The sequence below is a fragment of the Chelonia mydas genome, chromosome 5, assembly GCF_015237465.2.
Source record: "Chelonia mydas isolate rCheMyd1 chromosome 5, rCheMyd1.pri.v2, whole genome shotgun sequence".
NCBI lineage: Eukaryota > Metazoa > Chordata > Testudines > Cheloniidae > Chelonia > Chelonia mydas.
The window spans coordinates 73709078-73731003 of record NC_051245.2 but is presented as its reverse complement, the minus strand read 5'-3'; the positions used below and the strand labels follow the sequence as shown (position 1 = coordinate 73731003).

Genomic DNA, 21926 nt, shown 5'->3' with positions numbered 1-21926 from the left:
TTCAGTTTATTCGAGTCTGTCACAGGGTGGCTGGCCCCCTAAAATGAAGCAGGTCCAGCTCCCTTGTGCTAGAACAGGTGGTCCCAGTTCAGTCAATTAAAAGGGCAGGGCAGCACCTAGGGCTATAAAGAGCTAGGCTGTCAGTTATGAAAGGGAAGCTCTATTTGAGTGATGACAGAGAGAATTTCAACAATGTAATAAAGGGGATAATAGCAGCAGCTACTGTAGCCGTACTTAAGACATTGAAGTACCCCAAAACTGAAAACTCACTTTCATAGTGGAATGAGGAGTGCAAAATGGCAGTTAAAGAAAGGAAAAAAAGCCTATAAGAAAGTGAAAGATATAATGAACAGTGGAAATCTAATGCAGTATAAAGGAAGTAAAGCAATAGCACAAAGAATTATAACCAAATCAAAGAAAAAGAGTTGGATGCAGTAGTGTGGGAGATTAAATAAAGATACTAAAGCAGAAATATACAGGCAAATTAAAATGAATGGAATTCAGAATAAGAGTAGTTTCATCTCAGGTCCGATCGGGACTGACAAAATAGTTAGAAGTTCTGATCATGAGAAAGCAGATGTTTTAGAAGAAACTTTCTGAGAGGACAGTAATCATGAAAATCAAAGTGAAGTTTTTTTTTTCCAGATTAAAATACAATTCATTGAAGAGAGGCATGAACTATTATGTAGTTGGGGGAAAACATGAAGAACCTATACTGAATGGTTTTATATGTGGAAATTGAGAAAGCTATTGATATAAGCAAAAATCTGTCCTCAGGTGATGATAATATATGCAATATAATGTTCAGATATCTTCCTGAAAGCATTTTGAGGGTTCTTTTGGAATTGTATAATACTATATGGGAACAAGGAGCAACACCAGTAGCGTGGAAACATGCAGTAGTGATTCTAATAAGAAAACCAGGCAAATGTTCCAAAAAAGTGGATGCCTGTAGATTGACTGCCCTTACGTGCTATCAGGGTAAAGTTATGGAGAGAAGAGTGAATGAAAGATTGGTTGCCTATGTGGAAAACAAGAGCATTATAGATAAGGTGCAGAGTAGTTTTAGGAGAGGAAGATGCACCATTGATCATATCGTTCAACTGGAAACTGAAATACAACGAAGTATGTGTGACGGGGTTGGTCACAGAGACCCCTTTGGGACTGTCACCTGACATGCTGGAATTACCTCTGAGCCGATTTTCCCTGCCAGCTTGGTACTCTAGAATCCTGCCTTGTTGAGCCAGACACGCAATCCTGCTGCAACAAAGACCCAGGACTGGTCCACGCCCCAAAGCCGCAGACTTTAACCAAAAACTGCTCAGCAGGTCACCTATCTCCAGCACCCAGACACCCAGTTCCTAATGGGATCCAAACCCCAAATAAATCTGTTTTACTCTATATAAAGCTTATTCAGCGTAAACTCATAAATTGTCTGCCCTCTATAACACTGATAGAGAGATATACACAGCTGTTTGCTCCCTGAGGTATTTATCACTTACTCTGGGTTCAATAATAAACAAAAGTGATTTTATTAAGAATAAAAAAGTAGGATTTAAGTGGTTTTAAGTAATAACAGACAGAATAAAGTAAGTCACCAAGCAAAATAAAGCAAAAACATGCAAGTCTAAGCCTAATACATTAAGAAACTGTTTAAAGGTAAAATCTCACTCTCAAAGATGTTCCAATAAGCTTCTCTCACAGACTAGACACCTTCCTAGTCTGGGCCCAATCCTTTCCCCTGGTACAGTCCTTGTTCGTTCCAGCTCAGGTGGTAACTAGGCGTTTTCTCATGACTGGCAGCCCCCTTTGTTCCGTTCCAACCCCTTTTATAGCTTTGGCACAAGGCGGGAATTTTTTGTCTCTCTGGGTCTCCACCTCACCTTCTAAATGGAAAAGCACAAGGTTTAAGATGGATTCCAGTAACAGGTGACATGGTCACATGTCCTGTGAGGCCGCAGCCTCCATTCTTCCAGGGCTGGCCCACATGCACCCAGGAAGGTTTGCAAGTAAACAGATCATTTACAACCAATTGTCCTGGTCAATGGGAGCCATTAAACTTCCAAACCACCATTAATGGCCCACACTTTGCGTAATTACAATAGCACCTCAGAGTTATGCTTCATATCTCTAGCTTTAGATACAAGAATGATAAATACGTACAAATAGGAGGAATATATTCAATAGATTATAAGCTTTGTAATGATACCTTACAAGAGACCTTTTGCATAAAGCATATTCCAGTTACATCATATTCACACTTATAAGCATATTTCCATAAAACATATAGCGTGCAATGTCACAGTATGGTAAACAAAGGTTTCATGAGGGATGACTTTCTAGATATTGAAAAAGCACATGACATGCTATGGAGGAAAGGCTTATTGTACAAAGTAGGCACAATAGGAGTAAGGGGAAGAATATACGGCTGGATTAGAGAAATTTTGAGTAAATGGACCATGTAGGTCAGAATTGGGAAAGTTGCAACGAATATATGTAATATTAAAAACGGTACACCACAGGGAAGGGTTATCAGCCCAACCTTATTTAATATTATGATAAATGATCTTCCAAAACAAATAAGTGCTGGGGTAGGTGTCATTCTATTTGAAGAAGATTGTGCTCTATGAGTTAGGAACTAAAATACTGACATGAGAGAAAGAAAATCAACTAACTGTTACAGGAGATCTCAGACTGAGGAAATGCATGGGATTTCAAGTTCTCCATTGCTAAAACCAAAAGACTGTTCTTTAAAAAAAAGAAACACTACAAAGGAATGTAAACTGTATCTGTATGGAGAATGAATAGATATAGTTAAAAGATTTAAGTTTCTTGGGTTAATATTTGATACTAAATTACTCTGGAAAGATAATATAGACCAGTGGTTCTCAATGAGAGGGAAGCGGACCCCACGGGGTATGCAGAGGTCTTCCAGTGGGTACATCAACTCATCTGGATAGTTGCCTAGTTTTACAACAGGCTACATAAAAAACGCTAGCAAAGTCAGAACAAATGAAAATTTCATTCAGATAATGACTTGTTTATACTGCTCTATCTACTATACACTGAAATGTAAGTACAATATGTATATTTCAATCAATTTATTTTATGATTACATGGTAAAAATGAGAAAGTAAGCAATTTTTCATTAATTGTGTGCTTTAACATTTTTGTATTTTTATGTCTGATTTTGTAAGCTGGTAGTTTTTCAGTGAGGTGAAACTTGGGGTACGCAAGACAAATCATACTCTCAAAGGGGTAGAGTAGTCTGAAAAGGCTGAGAACTACATATGTAGACTATGTTAAAGATAAATGTAAAGAAAAGGATCAACCTGCTTAAAAAATATGTCTGGGACTAACTGGGGGACACATACTACACTGGAAGAAATGGAAGGATTGACTGAGGAAATTTCATTGAGTAAACTGGAATTCAAAAGCCTACTACAGAAAAATTTAAGAGGGATAGCAAAACATTTGGCTCAACAAGGAAAGAGGAAGAATATTTTTTGAATACATAGAGTCGAGGATAATGCCTTCAGGTAGGAAAAATGAAGTGAATTTGTACTAACTGGCCATTATGGTTAACAAAAATCTTCTCTGAAAAGTAAACACAAAGATGGACTATATGAGCACTGTAAGTAGAAGAAACAACTGATCGCCTGTTATGGGCTATGTAAGGGCTTTGATAAAGAAAGGGAAAAACTTTTTGAGGAATTTAAATGGCTTCAGGTAACAAAAGTTACATTATGTTTAGGGCTGTCAAGCAATTAAAAAAATTAATCGTGATTAATCGCACTGTTAAGCAATAATAGAATACCATTTATATAAATATTTTTGGATGTTTTCTACATTTTCAATATTATGTAATATTGATTTCAATTACAACATGGAATACAAAGTGTACAGTGCTCACTTCATAATTATTTTTTATTGCAAATATTTGCACTGTAAAAAAACAAAAAATAGTATTTTTCAATTCACCTACTACAAGTACTTCTTTGCATTTTGTCAAATCTGCAGTGAAAGTGTTCTTAAAATGAATAACGTGCTGAGTCATCATCTGAGACTGCTATAACATGAAATATATGGCAGAATGTGGGTAGAACAGAGCAGGGGTCATACGATTCTCCCTGGAGGAGGTCAGTCACAAGTTTAATTAATGCATTACTTTTTTTAACAAGCATCATCAGCATGGAAGCATGTCCTCTGGAATGATGGCCGAAGCATGAAGCGGTATACGAATGTTTAGCAGCGGTATACGAATGTTTCGGATATCTGGCACGTAAATACCTTGCAATGCTGGCTATAAAAGTGCCATGAGAATGCCTGTTCTCACTTTCTGGTGACATAAATAAGAAGAGGGCAGCATTATCTCCTGTAAATGTAAACCAACTTGTTTGTCTTAGTGATTGGCTGAACAAGAAGTAGGACTGAGTGGACTTGTAGGCTCTGAAGTTTTACATTGTTTTGTTTTTGAGTGCAGTTATGTAACAAAGAAACTACATTTGTAGGTTGCACTTTCACGAGATTGCACTACAGTACTTGTATGATGTGAATTGAAAAATACTATTTGTTTTGTTCATCATTTTACAGTGCAAATAGTTCTTATAAAAATAATATACACTTTGATTTCAATTACAACACAGATACATGAATATATGAAAATGTAGAAAAACATCCAAAATATTTAATAAATTTCAATTGGTATTCTATTATTTAACAGTGCGATTAAAACTGCAATTAATCGCGATTAATTTTTTAAATTGCGATTAATTTTTTTGAGTTAATCGCGTGAGTTAACTGTGATTTATCGACAGCCCTAATTATGTCATTTAGTCAAAATATTGGGAAAATGGGGTAGTGTTAAAAAGGCATTGCTACATTACTGAAAGACAGGGAAGGACGAGAGATTAAAAACTGCTAGAAATTAGACATTATAGTTGGTGGTAGTAAACTATATAGTCAAGTCTGCTTTGCCCTGAGGTGGGGCAGGGAGGGGACTGAAAAGGGGAGTAGAAACAGCTGAGAGTCCCTCTTGGCAGGGAGGCAGTGGGAACCTGCTTGGAGGGGTGGGGATGGGTCTCCAGGGAGAGTGTCCGTCCCATGGCCTATACCCTCCAAAACGCTGACCCATAATGGTAAGGTTCTCGTGCAAAGGGATTTCCGTGATGTAGGAGGAGAAAATGTCTGATGTTGCAAAGGTTTTTGGACAGGGTTATGCTGATTTCAGTTCAGCCTTCACTGGGAAGATATGAAGATAATATGGTATGAAGATATGAAGTAACAAGATAATAATCACACACTATTCTGCTGCTGTGCTAATTTATGTAAGGGACACTTCCGCCTACCCAGTAATAGCTAAAATACCTAAAATTAATTATTTTTCCTTCAAGTCTGATGAGCTCAATGGTTGAAATGTATGATATGAATTTGAGCGATAGCAATATATAGACTTGCTGTATAGGGGCTGGATCTGAAGGCTGCTTATAAAATTTTTAGGAGCCATAACTATAAATAATATTAAATACAGCACATGAAAAGTTTTGGAGATAACATATCATGTTGTTATTATACTGTTGCTTACCATACAATTTGATTTTGTTCAGTGCTGAATGGCGAACTCATTCTTATTATTTTTGTGTAATATGAATAGCCTGAGGGAATGCTAGAAGTACACTACTCCATGAGGCAGACATTCAGCTTTGGGAGCTGCCTAGTCAAAATAGAGATCAGGCACGTGGTAAGGGTTTGGAGTTGTATTATTCTGTTCAACTACTTTGGCTCTCTAAACACTCTTTTTACTTCAAGAAAGGTTCCTGCACATATCGCTTAGCTGCATCAAGAATGGAGCAAGAAGGAAAACTGGTAATGTGCAACAATGCACTCTTCAGTCACATAGAGGAAAGGTTCTGGTTTTATTTTTGAAGGACTTCTCAAAAATCATGTTAATTTAAATTATATTTAAATACATGTTTAGTAGCCTCAAACTGAGGTTCTCAAACTTTTTCATGGAATGAAACACACATCATAGTAGTGAGACTGTTTCACAGACACCACCCTGACCATTCATGATTACCTAGGCTTCTTCCCACACATTCCCTCACAATAGAATACAGTAACTGATCACATGGATAAGTATATTAAGAAAGAAAACAAGAGCCAGCACCATAGCAGCAGCCAGCTCTCTATGAGCCACTAATAACCCACACACTACAGAGGTTAGGAAAACATAGTGCAGAACAAATGCTCCCTTAACTAACAGAAGTTGAGTTGTGATTAAACAGACATTCAGGGTGAAATCCTGGCTCCAGTGAAGTCAATAGCAAAACTCCCATTGACTACCTCGCAGAAAGGATTTCACCCTTAGTCTTTTTTTTGTGGAGGGAAAGAGATGGACTGTAACTTTGTACAGGAGCCTTATTGCCTCACTTTAAGGAAAAATAGTAACTGCAGTCACAGTTAAATGCTATGTTAGGCTGTCCGATCAGCTGGAAGTGAACGGGGCTCTTTAAATCTAGGGTTTTTATTTCTCAACTCTCATAGGAGCACTTCTGACAAGTAACAGAAAGAGAATCTATCTCACAGACATGGAAAATACTGCCTACTTAGAATGATATTAAATTAAATTTGTTGGCCTATTATACATATAAATATAAAACAAAACAGAAATTGGATTAAGTCAAGGAAGTTAATTATTGCCTTATAAGCACCACTGCCAGAATTACTAGGACTGATTTTCTGACTGTTTTCCTATAAAGTTTCTATTTGTCATCTACAAGAGGGGCAATATATACAATTAAAAATACAATAAAAATAGATTATGGGAGCCCACAGTAAGGGTGGGGTGGTAACCACTTCCACAGCAAAAGTTTCTGACAAGTAGTTGAGGAAGGGACACCTGGGAGGCTCTAGGCTACCCACAACTTCTGCTTCCTTTGCTGATCACTGCAGCAGAAACCTCTAACTCTTTTGCTAAACATTTTTGTAGGTCATGGAACCAAAAATCTGAAGCCAGATGGATAAATGAACAGGAAGTCTGTGTTCTGACATACAGTTATCTGTCAAAAGAAAAGAAAAAAAAGAAACTATGCAGATTTTTGTTTTATTAACGAAGTGGTGTACACTGGTGAGGATCCAACAAGCTGCTGTTAACCTGTGGCTTGGGCAGTAAGTCAGGAAAACTACTATTCACAGTTAGGCTGATAAAACATCATCTGGATCATTTCCCACTTCACTCTGATACTATACATATATGGTTATCCTCCTAAATGCTGCCCTTTACCTCTCAAACAAATATCATATCAACTCGGAATGTCTCATTTGGGACCTCCCTTTTCTGTGAGTACCAGTGGTAACAAAAGGGTGTTTTCGGTAATTGCAGGCTTAGTAGTTGTTGATAAGCACACAGAGAAAGAGCGGGTTTAGAGGTAAATGCAGAAGAGAATGTGTGTGGAGAAAAAGGGTAGTTTCCAGCACAATTAGTGGACTTTCCATGTGAGAATGATATTCCAGCAAGTCACTAAACATGTGATAATATAAGACCTCAGAAAAGGGAAGTCTCACATGAAAAACTGCTATCAACATATTGCTCAGCTGCAAAAAGATGCAAATAAAAGTGAACAATGCAGTATATCAGAGAGTTCTGTTAGTGAGAATAAAATGCAAAAAAAGAGCCTCCAATTCTAAAACAAACAATTTAAGTTACTTTGCACACTGGACTTCTTACATGAGTAAAGGCCCTCAAATGTATTTGCAGGATCAGGGCCTTAATAAATGTAACTGTTAAACTAATTATAAATGCACAGAACTCAGGAAATTCAAACGTATGGTTCCCTAAGCAGCCATAATCTAACCATCTTGTTTGTTCACAGCATTTTGTTGTTAATTTGTAATTTAACATTGTAAAATGGGTTAGTGTGTAAAACTAACTTAAAATATTTTGTTATATTTGCATGTTCTGCTTTTATCAAATAAACAAAGAACTATATAATTACATCTATGTTCTAGAAACTTCTGAACTCATATCCTCCACAGGTGTGAAACTGTATTAGTATAAATCCACCTATGTCCAGGGAGACTACAATACACAGAATGTAGCATTATTACTTTTACAGATTATCTGTACAATGTAACCAATTTATAATTTATCCTAACACTGAATTTCCTGATAATAAAGGTTATATAAACTAATTATGCCCTATTCTACCATACCTGCAATATTACTGTCTTTCATCCGTTTCTTAGTTTTGGTCATTTCCCAACATTTAAGTTTTAGAAATCTGGGATGCTGGCATATCACCTGTCACCTTCGAACCCTATGAAAACTTAGCTTGTGATTACTATTACTATTATTTCCATTCCCTTCTTGCTGAAAATATTCTGCAAAAAACATGTTTATTACTTTTCTTTCACTCAGCTCTCTGCATATCGTTTCCCCTTTCCATATAGGTTGAAAAATCATAAATATAGTAAAAGCTGTGTTATCCAGCATATTGTGGGAATGGGTGGTGCTGGTAACTTTAAAAATTCCGGTTAACTAAGAGGGAAGAAGTTTGGGTGCAGGAAGGGGCACAGGGCAGGAAGAGGTGCGGGGTGCAAGCTCTGGGAGGGAGTTTAGGTGCGGAAGGGGGCTCGGGGAAGGGGTGTGGGAAGGTTGTGGGGTGCCAGATCTGGATGGTGCTCAGTTTGGGCAGCTCCCCAGAAGCAGCGACCTGTCACTGCTGGTTCTAGGTGGAGGTGCAGCTAAGCTACTATGCGTGCTCCCTCCGCCCACGAGTGCCACCCCGCAGCTTCCATTGGCCGAGGCAGTGCTCGGGGCGGAGGCAGTGCGCGGAGCCGCACCTCCCCCTGGGAGCAGCAGGGATATATCACTGCTTTTGGGGAGCCAAGCAGAGACAGGTAGGGAGCCTGCTGGTCATGCACCAACCAGACTATAATCAGGACTTTCAATGAAGATCAGAAATGCCGGTTTATAGAGCTTTCCAGTTGGTAAAGCACCGGATAACAGAGCTTTTACCATATATTAAGAGAAAATGGTTAAAAATAGTTTTATTTTAAAATTATACTAAGATCTAAGCTGAGGTTTTAGATTTTTCCTGCAAGATCTGAAAATATTACAGATAAATCTCATCCTAGGTTGACATAGACCCTTGTGTGAAGTTGTGCAGCTGGTTGTCATTAGAGGCTGCAGAAAGGCCTCGTTATCTGGAGGGGTCACCTGGCAGTATGTGTGGCTTAGTTTGCACAAAGTTTTGCCAGGACAGCTATGTTGATTAGGGGTGTACAAAAAATCACACCCTCTAGTCAACACAGCTAACCTCCCGTAATGTAGACACAACCATGCCGACAGAAGCGTGCTTTTGTTGGTATAGCTAATATCTTTGAGGAAATGGTTAAATTATGCTAGGAGACAAATGCTGAGTCTCCGCTAGGGGATTAGGCCAGCATAGTTACACTGGCAAAGCATTTGTAGTATAGACAAATCCCTAAATGAGTATGAGCGACAGACAGACAATGTGTGTTAATCTACTAAGTGAGGGCTCTTTTCATTGAGATGAGATAAGGAGGGGACAGTGTGGACTAAGACGTGGTCTACACTTAAAAGTTAGGTTGACATAGCTCTGGAACTCAGGGGTTTGAAAAAATCAGCTCCCTGAGCACTGTAACTATGCCGACCTAATCCTTAGCCTAGATGTGGCTAAACTGACTCAAGAGTCCTTCCATTGACCTAATTATTGCTGCTCAGAATGTGAATTACCTACAGCAATGTAAAAAAACCCTTCCATTAGTGTAGCACCATAGCTGGGTTGCTGTAGTGCCTATGGTGTAGATATGGCCTAAGCTACCCATATTTTACTTCTTGCACCTATGTGGCTTACTAGTAAAGCAGTGTAAGCAATAGTCTTCCTAACTCAATATTCTTTCAAGTTGAGTCGCCAGAAAAATAAATCAACCACATACAACAAAAGACTGCTTCATTTTAATTTATAATTTAAAAAGAAATTTTTGGCATTTTTCTACTAAACAAATACCTGTGTTTGCCCTGTGGATTTTGTGTGTGAGCTTTAATGCAAAAATACTTACCATTCTGGACTAGTGCAAATTTTACTAACACGCATCCCTGAGTTTTGGCTTTCAGGTAAAAAAGCATTTTAGTTCATATTTAATAATTAGGAATACCTACTACCACTGAAAAAATAAAAGTGTGGAAAAAAACGTTAATGTATTTACAGCCGAAGAGAGGCACCTGGGGAATGACACTTGATGCCATAAAAGATATTATGAGGCACTATCAATTTAAATGTCACATTATAATTAGAGATAAGGTGAATGAGGTAATTTTTTTTTGGACTGACTTCTCTTGGTGAAAGAGACAAGTTCTTGAGCTTACACAGAGCTCTTTTTCAGGTCTGGGAAAGGTATTCAGAGTGTCTCAGAAAAATACAAGGGTGGAACAGATATGTGTATAAGAGTTAACACACGTTACAAACAATCATTCCCGATGACACTGATAGTAAACACCTCTGCAGTCATAGGACTAAGGAGGGTTAGATTGTTGTAATGAGCCACAAAGCCAGTGTCTTTTTTTTTTTTTAAATCCATGATTTTTAGTGTCTAGTAGAGTTATTAATTTAAATTCCCAGGCTTATCTTTTAAAGGTGTTGTGCATGTGTCCATTGAGAACAAGGACTAAGGGGTCACACAGGGAGATATTGTTTTATTAAAAGTGTTTGCTCACTGGGTGTTAGTCATAAAACGATGAAAGACATTATAAAGTTACTTAACTTTTAACAATAAGCTGAATTTATCAAAAATTAATTAAAAAACCCCCAATCTACTTTTCACTAATGGCCTGATCCTGCAAAGATTTGCACATAGGGTATGCCTACACTACAGAGTCTCCACCAGCATATGCTATAGCACAGATGCAGACCTATGTTTGTTTGCCTACATATAAATGTTAAAATAGAATAAAGTCAGGTTTGATTAACTCCAGTTGTAGACTACAATAATGCATATTAAATAACAAAGCGAATTAAACTAATGCAGAATAACGCAGCCTACGTCCAGAACCAGCGCAGCCACTCATGGAGTTAACCCGGAGTAACTCTGGGCCAGTGCGGATAAACACACCTGCCCAGGATGTCTGGTCAGTTTCACGGTGGTGGGCGCGACGGCAGCGCCCAGCTCTCACACGCGGCTGGCAAACAGCGTGCCCCGGCCTCGAACACTGCACGGGAACCTTCCCCCGGGCGCAGCTCTGGCGCAATTCGGGGAGGGCTGCGCAGCCTCCCCCCGCCCAGCCCCATCTCCCCCCCTCCTTCTCCGCTGGCATGGCACCTCCAGACCGCGATAACCCGGTACCGCCCCCACCCCTGCTCACACAAGGCGGGAACACTGACCCTACCTGGCCTTGTGATTGGTTGAGCAGCCCATGGGGACAGTCCCACGATAGGCGCTTGACCCCCCCGACACACACTCACACACGTGACGGGGCCCTGCGGCCTTACCCGAGCTCCCCACCGGCCGCCGCCTTTCGCGGCCTCTTCGCGCCACCTGGCGGCCGTCTCCCACATCGCAGCCTCGAGCAGCGGCTTTGCCCAGCCGGCGGCGAAATGGAGGCGGCAGCGGCTGGGAGCGAAGAGTCGGGCGCCGCGGAACGGCCCGTGGAGACAGCAGCAGGGCGAGAAGATGGCGGCTGTGAGGGCCTGTGGGAGCTGCCGGTGGAGCACTGCGTGAGGCGGGCCGAGTGCGGGCGCTGCCGGTGAGGAGCGGGGCGCGGGGTCAGCCCGAGCCGGGCAGCGGGGCCTGGCGGCTGCGCCCCCTGCTGTTGTGGAGGGGGAAGCGCTGGGACACGGGCCGCTGTCTGCGCCCAGCTCTGCCCGCACCATGCGCGGGCCGCAGCGCGGGGCTCCGCCGGGTCAGCTTTGGGCGCGGCGCGGGGCGGGACGTGCCTTCGGGAGCCCCGAGGCGGGTCTTCTCCTGCTGCTCCTTTGCAGGGGGAGCGGAGCCAGGGCGGGGGTTGCAGGTGCAAGTGTCTCTGCTGAGCCACGGGGGGCGGGGGGGGGGAAGGGTTGCAGCTCTGCCAATGGCTGACCTTGGCCACTTCACCTCTCCATGCCTCAGTTTTCTCCTCTCCAAAAAATAAAAAAAAAAAAGGGGGGGGGGGATGATGTGCGTATTCCCTTTGTAAAGCACGGTGAGATGTACAGGTTGTGGGTTTTATACCACACGCTTCACCTTAGCATCTGCACACCTTCCACTGGTGCGGTAAGTGAGGGGGGCAGCATTTTTGTTATGTATGTTCCCGTAGCCTTTCCCCTGAGGGAGATGTGTGGATGCAGATGGATGGGCAGGTACAAGGCAACAATGAGACCCTATTAGTCAGCGGTAGAGGCCCAACTCTTATAAGTGCATATAGATAGAGTTGAAATTACAGCAATAGCATTATAACCCCCACCTGCTACAGTCCTGCTGGTAACTCATGAGCCAGAAAGCTCAGTACCGAATGGTACATAAGAACGGCCATACTGGATCAGACCAAAGGCCCATCTATCCCAGTATCATAGAATATCAGGGTTGGAAGGGACCTCGGGAGGTCATCTAGTCCAACCCCCTGCTCAAAGCAGGACCAATCCCCAATTTTTGCCCCAGATCCCTAAATGGCCCCCTCAAGGATTGAACTCACAACCCTGGGTGTAGCAGGCCAATGCTCAAACCACTGAGCTATCGCTCCCTGTCTATGGACAGTGGCCAATGCCAGGTGCCCCAAGGGAATGAACAGAAGAGGTAATCATCAAGTGGTACAAAGCACAATATTCTAGCTCCACAACTTGGGTTCTAAGTTTATGTACATATTCCTAGGAAAAACTGTTTAGTTGCCTTAAGTAGTCATTTCTACCAACCTGTGCTCTCCTGATTTTGATCAGTATACCCAAGTAGTATCCAGCAGATGCTGAACAGCTGTGAGGAGGACCTTAAAGCCCCAATCCTGAATGCACTTATGTGCATCCTTAATGTTCAGTGTATGTAAATGTGCAGGACTGCCCCAAAGTCATGAAGTCCTAAATCAGTGGATCATATAGTACCGTAGTTAAGTCAGAAAATAACCCAGTGTCGGTGAAAAATAACAGGAAATGGCATTTCAAAATAAAAAGACATGGCAGAACTAAGTTTGTGAAGTCTAGACTAGTACAGCGAACCTTGATTCTACTATTTAGTAGTTCTTGCTGTTACCACTTTGTATTGTCCTCGCATTATCGTGTTACTGCTTTCTCAGTGTCCTTTACTTGTATTTCCCTTTAAAGAAACACTGATATTTTATCTTAACTTTTCTTGATAGAACACCCTTGAAATGGTGTGTATCAGTATTTTTAAAAAATCTTTAAAACACTTTCTTTTTTGTTGTTGTGGTGTGTTTAGAAGGATCTTTTGGGTCAATTTTGGAACAATATTGCCAAATGTGCTTGAGCTCCCTTCCAACGACACTTTTTACTCTTCCTCTCTCTTCACACTTGCTGTCTCTTCAGTTCATATCACAGGGTGTGTCTGATTAAAACGCTACAGCAGCACAGTTTGTTTACCTTTGGGGGAGATACTGCTGCCTGCTTATTTACAATGTCACCTGAAAGTGAGAATAGGCATTCACATCGCACTTTTCTAGCCAGTGTTGCAAGGTACTTACATGCCAGATATGCTAAACATTCATATGCCCCTTCCTGCTTCGGCCACCATTCCAGAGGATATGCTTTGATGCTGATGATACTCATTAAAAAAAATGTGTGAATTAAATTTGGAACTGAACTCCTTGGGGGAGAATTGTATGTCTCCTGTTCTGTTTTACCTGCATTCTGCAATATATTTCATGTTCTAGCAATCTCGGATGATGACTCAGCACATATTGGTTTTAAGAACACTTTCACAGCAGATTTGACAATCGTGAAATGAGCATGATTAAAAATTTAACTCTCAGTGGTGAAATGATAGTTAATTAATATTTATTCAGTGGTTTGAGTTGCAGTGTTCCAATATTGTTGATAGAAGGGTAATCTTTCTGTAGTCATAGGTCAGTTTGTCTTGTGTTCTGTATGTTTTTGAATTATAGTGTACTCTTTACTTCTGGGGGAATTCTGCACCACTGCACATGTGCAGAATTCATGTCCTCTGCAGATTTATGTGCTTCCCCACAGAAAAATGACTTTGTCAGAGAAGCTAAGGGAAGCCACAAGAGCAGTCATGCGACCCTTCCCAGCAGTATGTTTTGGGTGCCTAGGGCAACTGGCAGAGAGGTAAATCAATGTGGGTCAGGGTGCGGGACTGGGGAAGATTCGGCTGGTGGCTCCTACCCTGCGCCAGGCTCAGCTGCTAGGTCCAGCTGGGCTCTGGAGAACGGAACTTCCTCTGTCTCTGCACGGCATCCGGGGCTGGGTCAGACCCACCCCCAGATTTTTCTCCCCAGGTTGCAGGAAGCTCTGCAAACTCCTCAACCATCGCTCCTCAGCGGCAGAGATCACTGTATGGGGAGTTGCTCCCCCATCCACCCAACCCCCATGCATCCAGAGCCCCTCATACCCAGACCCTCGTGGTGAGCCTTACCCGCCAACACCAAGAACTCCCCCTACACCTGAACCCCCCCAACGACCTACCTCCACTCTGCTGAGTCCCACTCCCCCAGCATCTGGACCCCCCCCCACTGAATCCCCCACATCCCCCTGCTGAGTTCTGTTCCCCCCCCACACCCAGACCCTGCCCTGCTGAGCCCCAACCACCTTCACGCGGAGCTGCGTTACCATTGCACCCAGAATCACTCAACAAACCCCTGTGCATCCAGATTGCCTCCCACACCCAGATTGCCCCACACAGAACCCTCTCAATCCACACCTGGATCCCCCCACACTTGGATCCTGCCAAGCTGAGCCTGCCTGCCCACACCTGGCATGTAGGGGCAGGGCCCTGGGGTGTTTTGTGGGGCAGGCTCGATCCTTGCACTGTGTCAGGGTTGGATGCAGTCTCACTGCTGAGCCATGTCCCGTGGGGGAGCTGCACAGTGACCTCCTACCTCTGTGCAGCCAGTTGCTTGTGCTCCCCAATGCCATGCTGGAGCCTCCACATTTATTTGACAAATAAAATTTGCAGAATTTTAAAATATTGTACGCTGAATTTTTATATTTTGGCACAGAATTTTTAATTTTTTGGCACAGAATGCCTTCAGGAGTAACTCTTCAAAATCACTTCCAATACCACTGTAAGTTGGTAGAATGTTTTGAAGTCATTTTAACCCATTGATTGGGGAGAAATCTTCAGTTATCCCTGGAGTTGTTGTGGATAATGATATAATACTGCCATCTAATGCCTCATGGTGTATTTTTTGTACAAAGAAATTTGTTTAGATTTATAAAATGTGCTTATCAAACATAGGCCTTATTTACAAACAAGTTACACTAATTTAAAAGTAAACTATATGTTGCACAAACCCATTTAAACATTTTTAGGCAAAGTGTTGCTTTCATTTTAACTAAATCTGTTTCTGCATGGTTTAGTGTAAACACTCCAATGTTTGTGTATAGACAAGGCCATAGTTAAGAACACCTACAGAAATAAAATACACAATAGTTGAAAACTAAGCCAAAGAAGGAGTAATCACTGGAGCTATCTGGCTTTAGATTCAGGAAGACAACTTTGTGTCAGTTTACATTTAGAATACCATCTTCACAAGCAGGGCTAGATATGTACTTTATTTTAAAAATGAAAATATAAGGTGTGTGTATATACATGCAAACTGCATAGAGTATATTAATAATAGATATAGCCCATGTCAGTGGACATCACAGATCTTTATGATCTTATTACGAGATGATGGTTAAAGACTGTTCTAGGTTAGTGGATTATTCGTTTGTTCTATGTTCTTTTGATGCCAGTTCACAAACTGATTTTTACAATCCCCACTCAACCAAACGTGTTTTGGTTGGAGAAGCTATCAAGCTTGTTATAGGCTCAAAATATAACTCAGTTGAAAACATGTATGCCTTGTTTGAAAACATGCCTATGGTGGGTCTAGCTGGGTAAACCATCAATTAAACTAGAATACTGGATTAGCTGGGATGGATACAATGTGAACTTGCCTGTCATGCCATTGCTCTGCCAGTTCTAGTCCAGTGAGCAACCAGATGATTGTAATTGATATAAGTGCTGTTCTCTGAAGCCTGTCCCTTTAAAATACAGGTTATCTATTTTGTATTAATATAAAGTGATTGCTGTCAATAAGACTAGCAAGTGTCTCAAGAAATATTTAACAGAACTGACTTTGCTAATTCTAACAAAATGGAAAGTAACAGCTATTGATTCTTTCACCACCCCCATCATCCCGCCCCTTCGTTTAATGAACTTGGAAAGAGTTTAACATTTAGATGTGATTTCTCATCACATATACATTTTTGAATTTTTTGGTGATTGCAATTGGTTTGCCATTTTTAAAGATTTTTTTTTCTGAAGATTTAAATAACCTGCTTAGCAACAGGGTTTTTTTTGTTTGTTTGTTTTAAATTGTAATCAAGAAAAGTAGATCCAATTTAATTTCTATGTCATTCTTGACAGCTATACTAAAAGAAACAAACCATATTCCCTTTTGAAATTTTGCTTTATATTTAAGCACAATTTCAATTTTAAGAGACCTCCTGTGGTCTTTTCCAACCCTAATCTTCTAAATGAGACCATGCAGATATTTTATTTTAAAATTATACTAAAATCCAAGCTGAGGTTTTAGGGTTAGGAAATGGTGCTCTTACGTAGACCAGTGCTTTGCTGTTCCCTAAATGTAGTATGCTGCTTTAAAAAAGGTGGTTGGTCATATAAAAGAGGATGACATAAAGCAATATATAGCAATTTGTTGGCACAGGTCTTGGTTAAAGGTCTGTAAAAGCTATGTGCACAGTTCTTCCACAAACTTCAAAGGGAATTGTGCATGAGAAGTATTTGCAGGAACAGGCCCTATGATTTTAATCAAGGAAAATTTAAATTATCTGGAATATCATCTGTAATAGATCTGTGTTCATGTGTTACTTGTGTGCTTGTGAATTGAGGTCTAGCAATCTGTGAACGTAGTCCTAGGTATCTTTGTATGTTTGTGGAATAGGAGTAATAATTCTTGCTGTTGTGAAAAAGAAATCTTTTTAAGACAGCCATTGCTGCTTTTTATAACTGTCATACTGTTTGTTGTGATTAGGGCTGTCAAGTGATTAAATATATTAATCATGATTAATTGCGCAGTTAATAATAGAATACTATTGATTTAAATATTTGTGGAAATTTTCTACATTTTCAAATATATCTATTTCAGTTACAACACAGATTACAAAGTGTACTCACTTTATAAACAAAAGAAATAGTACTTTTCAATTCACCTAATACACGTACTATAATGCAATCTCTTTTATCATGAAAGTTGAACTTACAAATGTAGAATTATGTACAAAAAACCTCCATTCAAAAATAAAACAGCATTATCTCCCGTAAATGTAAACAAACTTGTTTCTCTTAGGTTTCAGAGTAGCAGCGTGTTAGTCTGTATTCGCAAAAAGAAAAGGAGTACTTGTGGTCTAAGGTGCCACAAGTACTCCTTTTCTTTTTGTTTCTTTTAGCGATTGGCTGAACAAAGAAGTAAGACTGAGTGGACTTGTAGGGTGTAAAGTTTTACATTGTTTTGCAGGGTGGATTTGATTGAAATCATGATTTAAATCATTAGTCAGGAAGACTCGATTTAATCATAGATTTCTACATAAAAGTGCACTCTTGTTGGTTGTTATAACCTTAATACATATTCTTCACAACTCAGAGATAGATGTAGGTTTCATTTTTAGAAGGTACACACTATACATTTTTAAAGTGATTTATTTTGAAAACTTTTCGGATTAGTTTTACAGCTATCTCAGAAAATGAATGGTTGTTTGGTTATTTCATTTACCAAAGGTAATTGAAGCAGATATGTATGAAGTCATTGGGAGGTGAACTCTCTCCAATTCAACAGGTTAATCATTAATATTTGGAGGATTTTCTTGCCATGCTGTATTAGGAGAACATCCCCAGACACACATTTAAATTGCTTTAGTTAACTGAAACAACAACGTTTTGTATTCTGGATTTTTTTTTCTTCAACAGCAAACATATAATATTTTAACAAAACAAGCGTATGAATTTTTGAATTCAGCTAAATATTCAAGTTTTTTAAAATCAGGGTTGTTTTTGTTAAAATTGTTTTTAACTAAAAGAGTTAAATGAAATATTTTAAAAAAACAACAAAAATTAAATTGACTGTCAGCCAGGTAACATGAGAAATTTAAAATATTGGCTTCTGCAGCTAAGTTGGTCGTCTTCACCTTCATTTTCGTGTTTGTTCATAATCTGGAAAAGAAAAACAAGCTTTCCTGCTTTTTCAGGTCCCAAATGATTTCTCAGTTTGGCATGAATTAGCCCAAAGGAAGAAAATATTCTTTCTACACCGGCAGAAGAAGCTACTGCTGTTAAAAATGAGATTATCAGTTCAACAGTCTCTGAATCTAAGTGCTTAAATGACTTCCACCGGTTCACTGGTATGACTTTCTTTAAAACATCATCAGGAAACATATATTTCTTGAATGGTTCACACTTAGCTCTGAAGTTTATTGTAGTTGGCATTATGGAGGGATGATTGCTGGATGTCCATGTCATAGCCAACTCCTCTTCTTCAGCAGTACCCTGGTACTGAGTATTGAGAATATTTGCAAGAAATGAGTTGGAGATAGTGCTTGTCCCATTTGTTTTTTTTAATGCTTGTAGTTTACCTCTGTCATTGCGTATTTCTCTTTTTAAGATCTCACTCAGTTCCTTCCAAATTTCAACAGCATCGGCAATCAAACAGCTATTTCCCTGCATTTTGTTCAAGGCTACAGAAATAGGCTTCAGGGTACTTAGCATGTGTTCAACATTTCTCTTAAGCCCAATGTTGAGAACTTTGGCTATGACAGTGCCATCTATTTTTTTCATGATTTTGTTCTCAAACTGTCATCAGATTAGGCCACTTCTTGATATAGTGCTCAAAACAGTCCACTACTGCGTTCGATCGCTCTTTTGGGAGAGTTAGCTTGGTTCCTCCCACTTTTTTCAGAATAGCTGCTGCTAAGTGGTTGTTACAGAAGTATCTTGCAATTTCAGCAACATAAGCCTTTATTTCTGGAACACTGAAGTCTTTGGCTAGGAGGTGCATCAAATGAGCACTGCAACTGTATGTTATTAGCTTGGGATTCTCTTCTAAATGTTTTTCTCATTTTGGATATAATTGCAGTATTGTCTGTGACCAAGCTGCGTACTAGACATTTGCATTTTTTTTCACAGTTTGTTATAGCTTTTACTGCTATTTCTTGTAAGTTTTCTGTTTTGTGTGCATTTCCTGAGGTATCAATTGTTTCTGTAAGGAAGACATTCCCTTCTTCTGTTGTCACACAAGCACATACAACAGGATCATTGTGGACATTGCTCCACCCATCAAGACTCAGGTGAACAATTTCATCCTCCGGACCTTTTGCACACAGCACAATTTCTCTTTCATATACTTTATCCAGCAATTTGCCAGCGACATCTGCCCTGTTGGGTGGACTGTATCCTGGTCTTAATGACTGAACCTTGTTAATGAAGTTAATCATACAGAAAGGAGAGTTTGTTGCATAAACAAACCAGGCAATTTTTTCATCAGTTACCTCTTTTGTAATCTGCTGGTTCTTATCCCAAACTTACCTGTGGTTGTTTCTGGATGATGGAGATTTTTTTTCTTTTTGCTACAGGTGATATACTGAGGCTATGTGACGTACATGATGTGACTAAAACATTATCATTGGCAGACAACTCTGAAACTATAGAAAATGATGGTGATCTTGAAGGTGAATAGTCTTCAGAATTCTGTATGTTGAGGATGGATTCTCCTAAACAAAATAGGTCAATGCAGTTAATAATAATTTAAATACTGTTCATTGAGTATTATTCATTGCATACACTGACACTCAGTACTACTTCAAAGGTGAAATTGTAAAAGGGAGATCTGCCTATTTCAGCTATTTATTTTTTATCACAAGTGCATCTAAAATGATAGTACTGTAGAGTAACAACTATATTTTTTCCTCAAACATGAGAATTCAAGAATAGTCCAGAAGGAAGACAGGCAGTCCTTAGGAAAGAAGTATGAAATAAAAAAGTTTACCAACCTGAAGATCCTGCATATTCAGACCTGCTCCTTTCATCAACTTCCTCCTGAGAAGGAACACTTCTTGTGATGTTGTTTCATGCGGGCAACCAGGCCTTGCAGTTCTTTGTTGCACTGTTTGCATTTTCCACGCATTCCTGTCTTACCCACAGGTAGAGGAACTTTATTAAAATATTCCCAAACTGGGTCTCTTTTCCATTCTGCTGTCATTATAGGTTTTCCCTTCTAGCGAGAGAATGGTATGGTAAGTCTCAAATCAGTGAAGGCTACACTCAGAAAACCTCAAGGCTTCTGGAATATGCTACTCAAACAGTTTCACTTTTGTTTCTACTGCCTGTCCCTCACTTCTCCCATTTATCTCCAAACTTCTTCTCCTTGTCCAATCTATTCCACCCCCAACAACCTTCTATTCATTGAACTTTTTGAAACTTTGCACTTTTAGAGAAAGGTAAGGGATTTACTCTGTGCACACAAATTCGCAGAGGGACAATAAGGTTGAGGTCTGTTATTTCTCGCCTCTATATATTTTTTATTTATTTAAAAACATTTTTGCTGTTAACAAGCATGTTACCTCTGGAGACACAAATCCAGAGTTTGAGAACTGCAAAACTAAGCATCTCTGATGGTAACTTCTAGACTGAGCACTGAATCCCATTGGGTAGATAGAAAGATTAACCTAAATAATCTATACAGAAGCCCGTGGAGCCTCATAAGATTGGGTCCCTAATCCATGAACTATTGGAACTCATTTACAAAACTTTTCTTAAACAGTACATGAATATATTGTCTGATACTATAGAATTAGAATTTATAATCCCTATTCCATGATGAGATATCTTTGAGCTATAATGTATCTTAATTAAAACTATCTTTATATAGGATTTTTACTCAAAAAGCATTTTATCCAAAAAATCTGATTTTTTAAAACTTTTTTTTACAATCATTGTTTTTTATCCACCCTGTTTTGTTTTTGAGTGAAGTTGTCATTTAAAAAAAACTACATTTGTGAGTTGCACTTTTGTGATAGATTGCACTACAGTACTTGAATGAGGTGAACTGAAAAATACTATTTCTTCTATCATTTTTACTGTGCAAATATTTGTAATAAAAATAATAAAAAGTGAGCACTGTACACTTTGTATTCTTCGTAATTGAAATCAATATATTTGAAAATGTGGAAAAACATTAAAAAATATTTAATAAATTGCAATTGGTATTCTATTATTTAACGGTGCAATTTATCCCTTTTTTTTTAATTGCAATTAATTTTTTTGAGTTTATCGCATGAGTTACCTGCGATTAATCGAGAGCCCTAGTTGTGATAAAACATGTATACTTTAAAGGATGGCTGTTGTAAGAAAAACTAAATCTGAAATGATCAATCTGTGGTATGATCATTGTAACTATACATGAATGTTTTGGTGTATTGTACTTTACCCATGTGCTTGATGAAGGCTCTTAATCTAGATGAAGAAAACTGACCCATTGGTGAAGAAAGATAATACACAACACCCCTGCATGCTACATAGCTTGTGAAGAATGTAGTGTGCTCAGTAGTATCAGTAATGAATATGACATCTTCTGCAAGTTTTTTGATGAAAAACTAAGTGTGAAGAGGCAGCAGACTTTTCCTGAGCACAAAGATGTCTGCAGTTTCCTGGTGGCACATTACCGAGCTATATGAACTTGTTTTCCAATA

General features: G+C 39.5%; 1 protein-coding gene and 2 long non-coding RNA genes across 5 annotated transcripts in view; 1 reads left to right on the top strand and 2 right to left on the bottom strand.

Moving 5' to 3' along the window:
• Window positions 1-11700, bottom strand: part of LOC119566534 — a 28319-nt gene extending 16619 nt beyond the window's left edge. Inside the window, exon 1 of one of the 3 annotated variants that reach the window (XR_005225701.2) lies at window positions 11511-11700. This is a non-coding gene — a long non-coding RNA (uncharacterized LOC119566534). Of the gene's footprint in view, window positions 1-11133; window positions 11328-11407 lie in introns of those variants that run through there. The other 2 variants (XR_005225702.2, XR_005225703.2) reach the window with 2 other exon arrangements.
• Window positions 11611-21926, top strand: part of DTWD2 (DTW domain containing 2) — a 191700-nt gene continuing 181384 nt past the window's right edge. Inside the window, exon 1 of the mRNA XM_037901594.2 lies at window positions 11611-11764. Within this exon, the coding sequence (XP_037757522.1) occupies window positions 11616-11764 (149 nt within the window). The 5' untranslated portion in view covers window positions 11611-11615. The remainder of the gene's footprint in view (window positions 11765-21926) is intronic.
• Window positions 18385-20381, bottom strand: LOC122465818. The gene is made up of 3 exons (XR_006290900.1): window positions 20229-20381; window positions 19728-19949; window positions 18385-18396 (listed from the first exon to the last, which is right to left on the bottom strand). It is a non-coding gene; the product is annotated as an uncharacterized LOC122465818 (long non-coding RNA).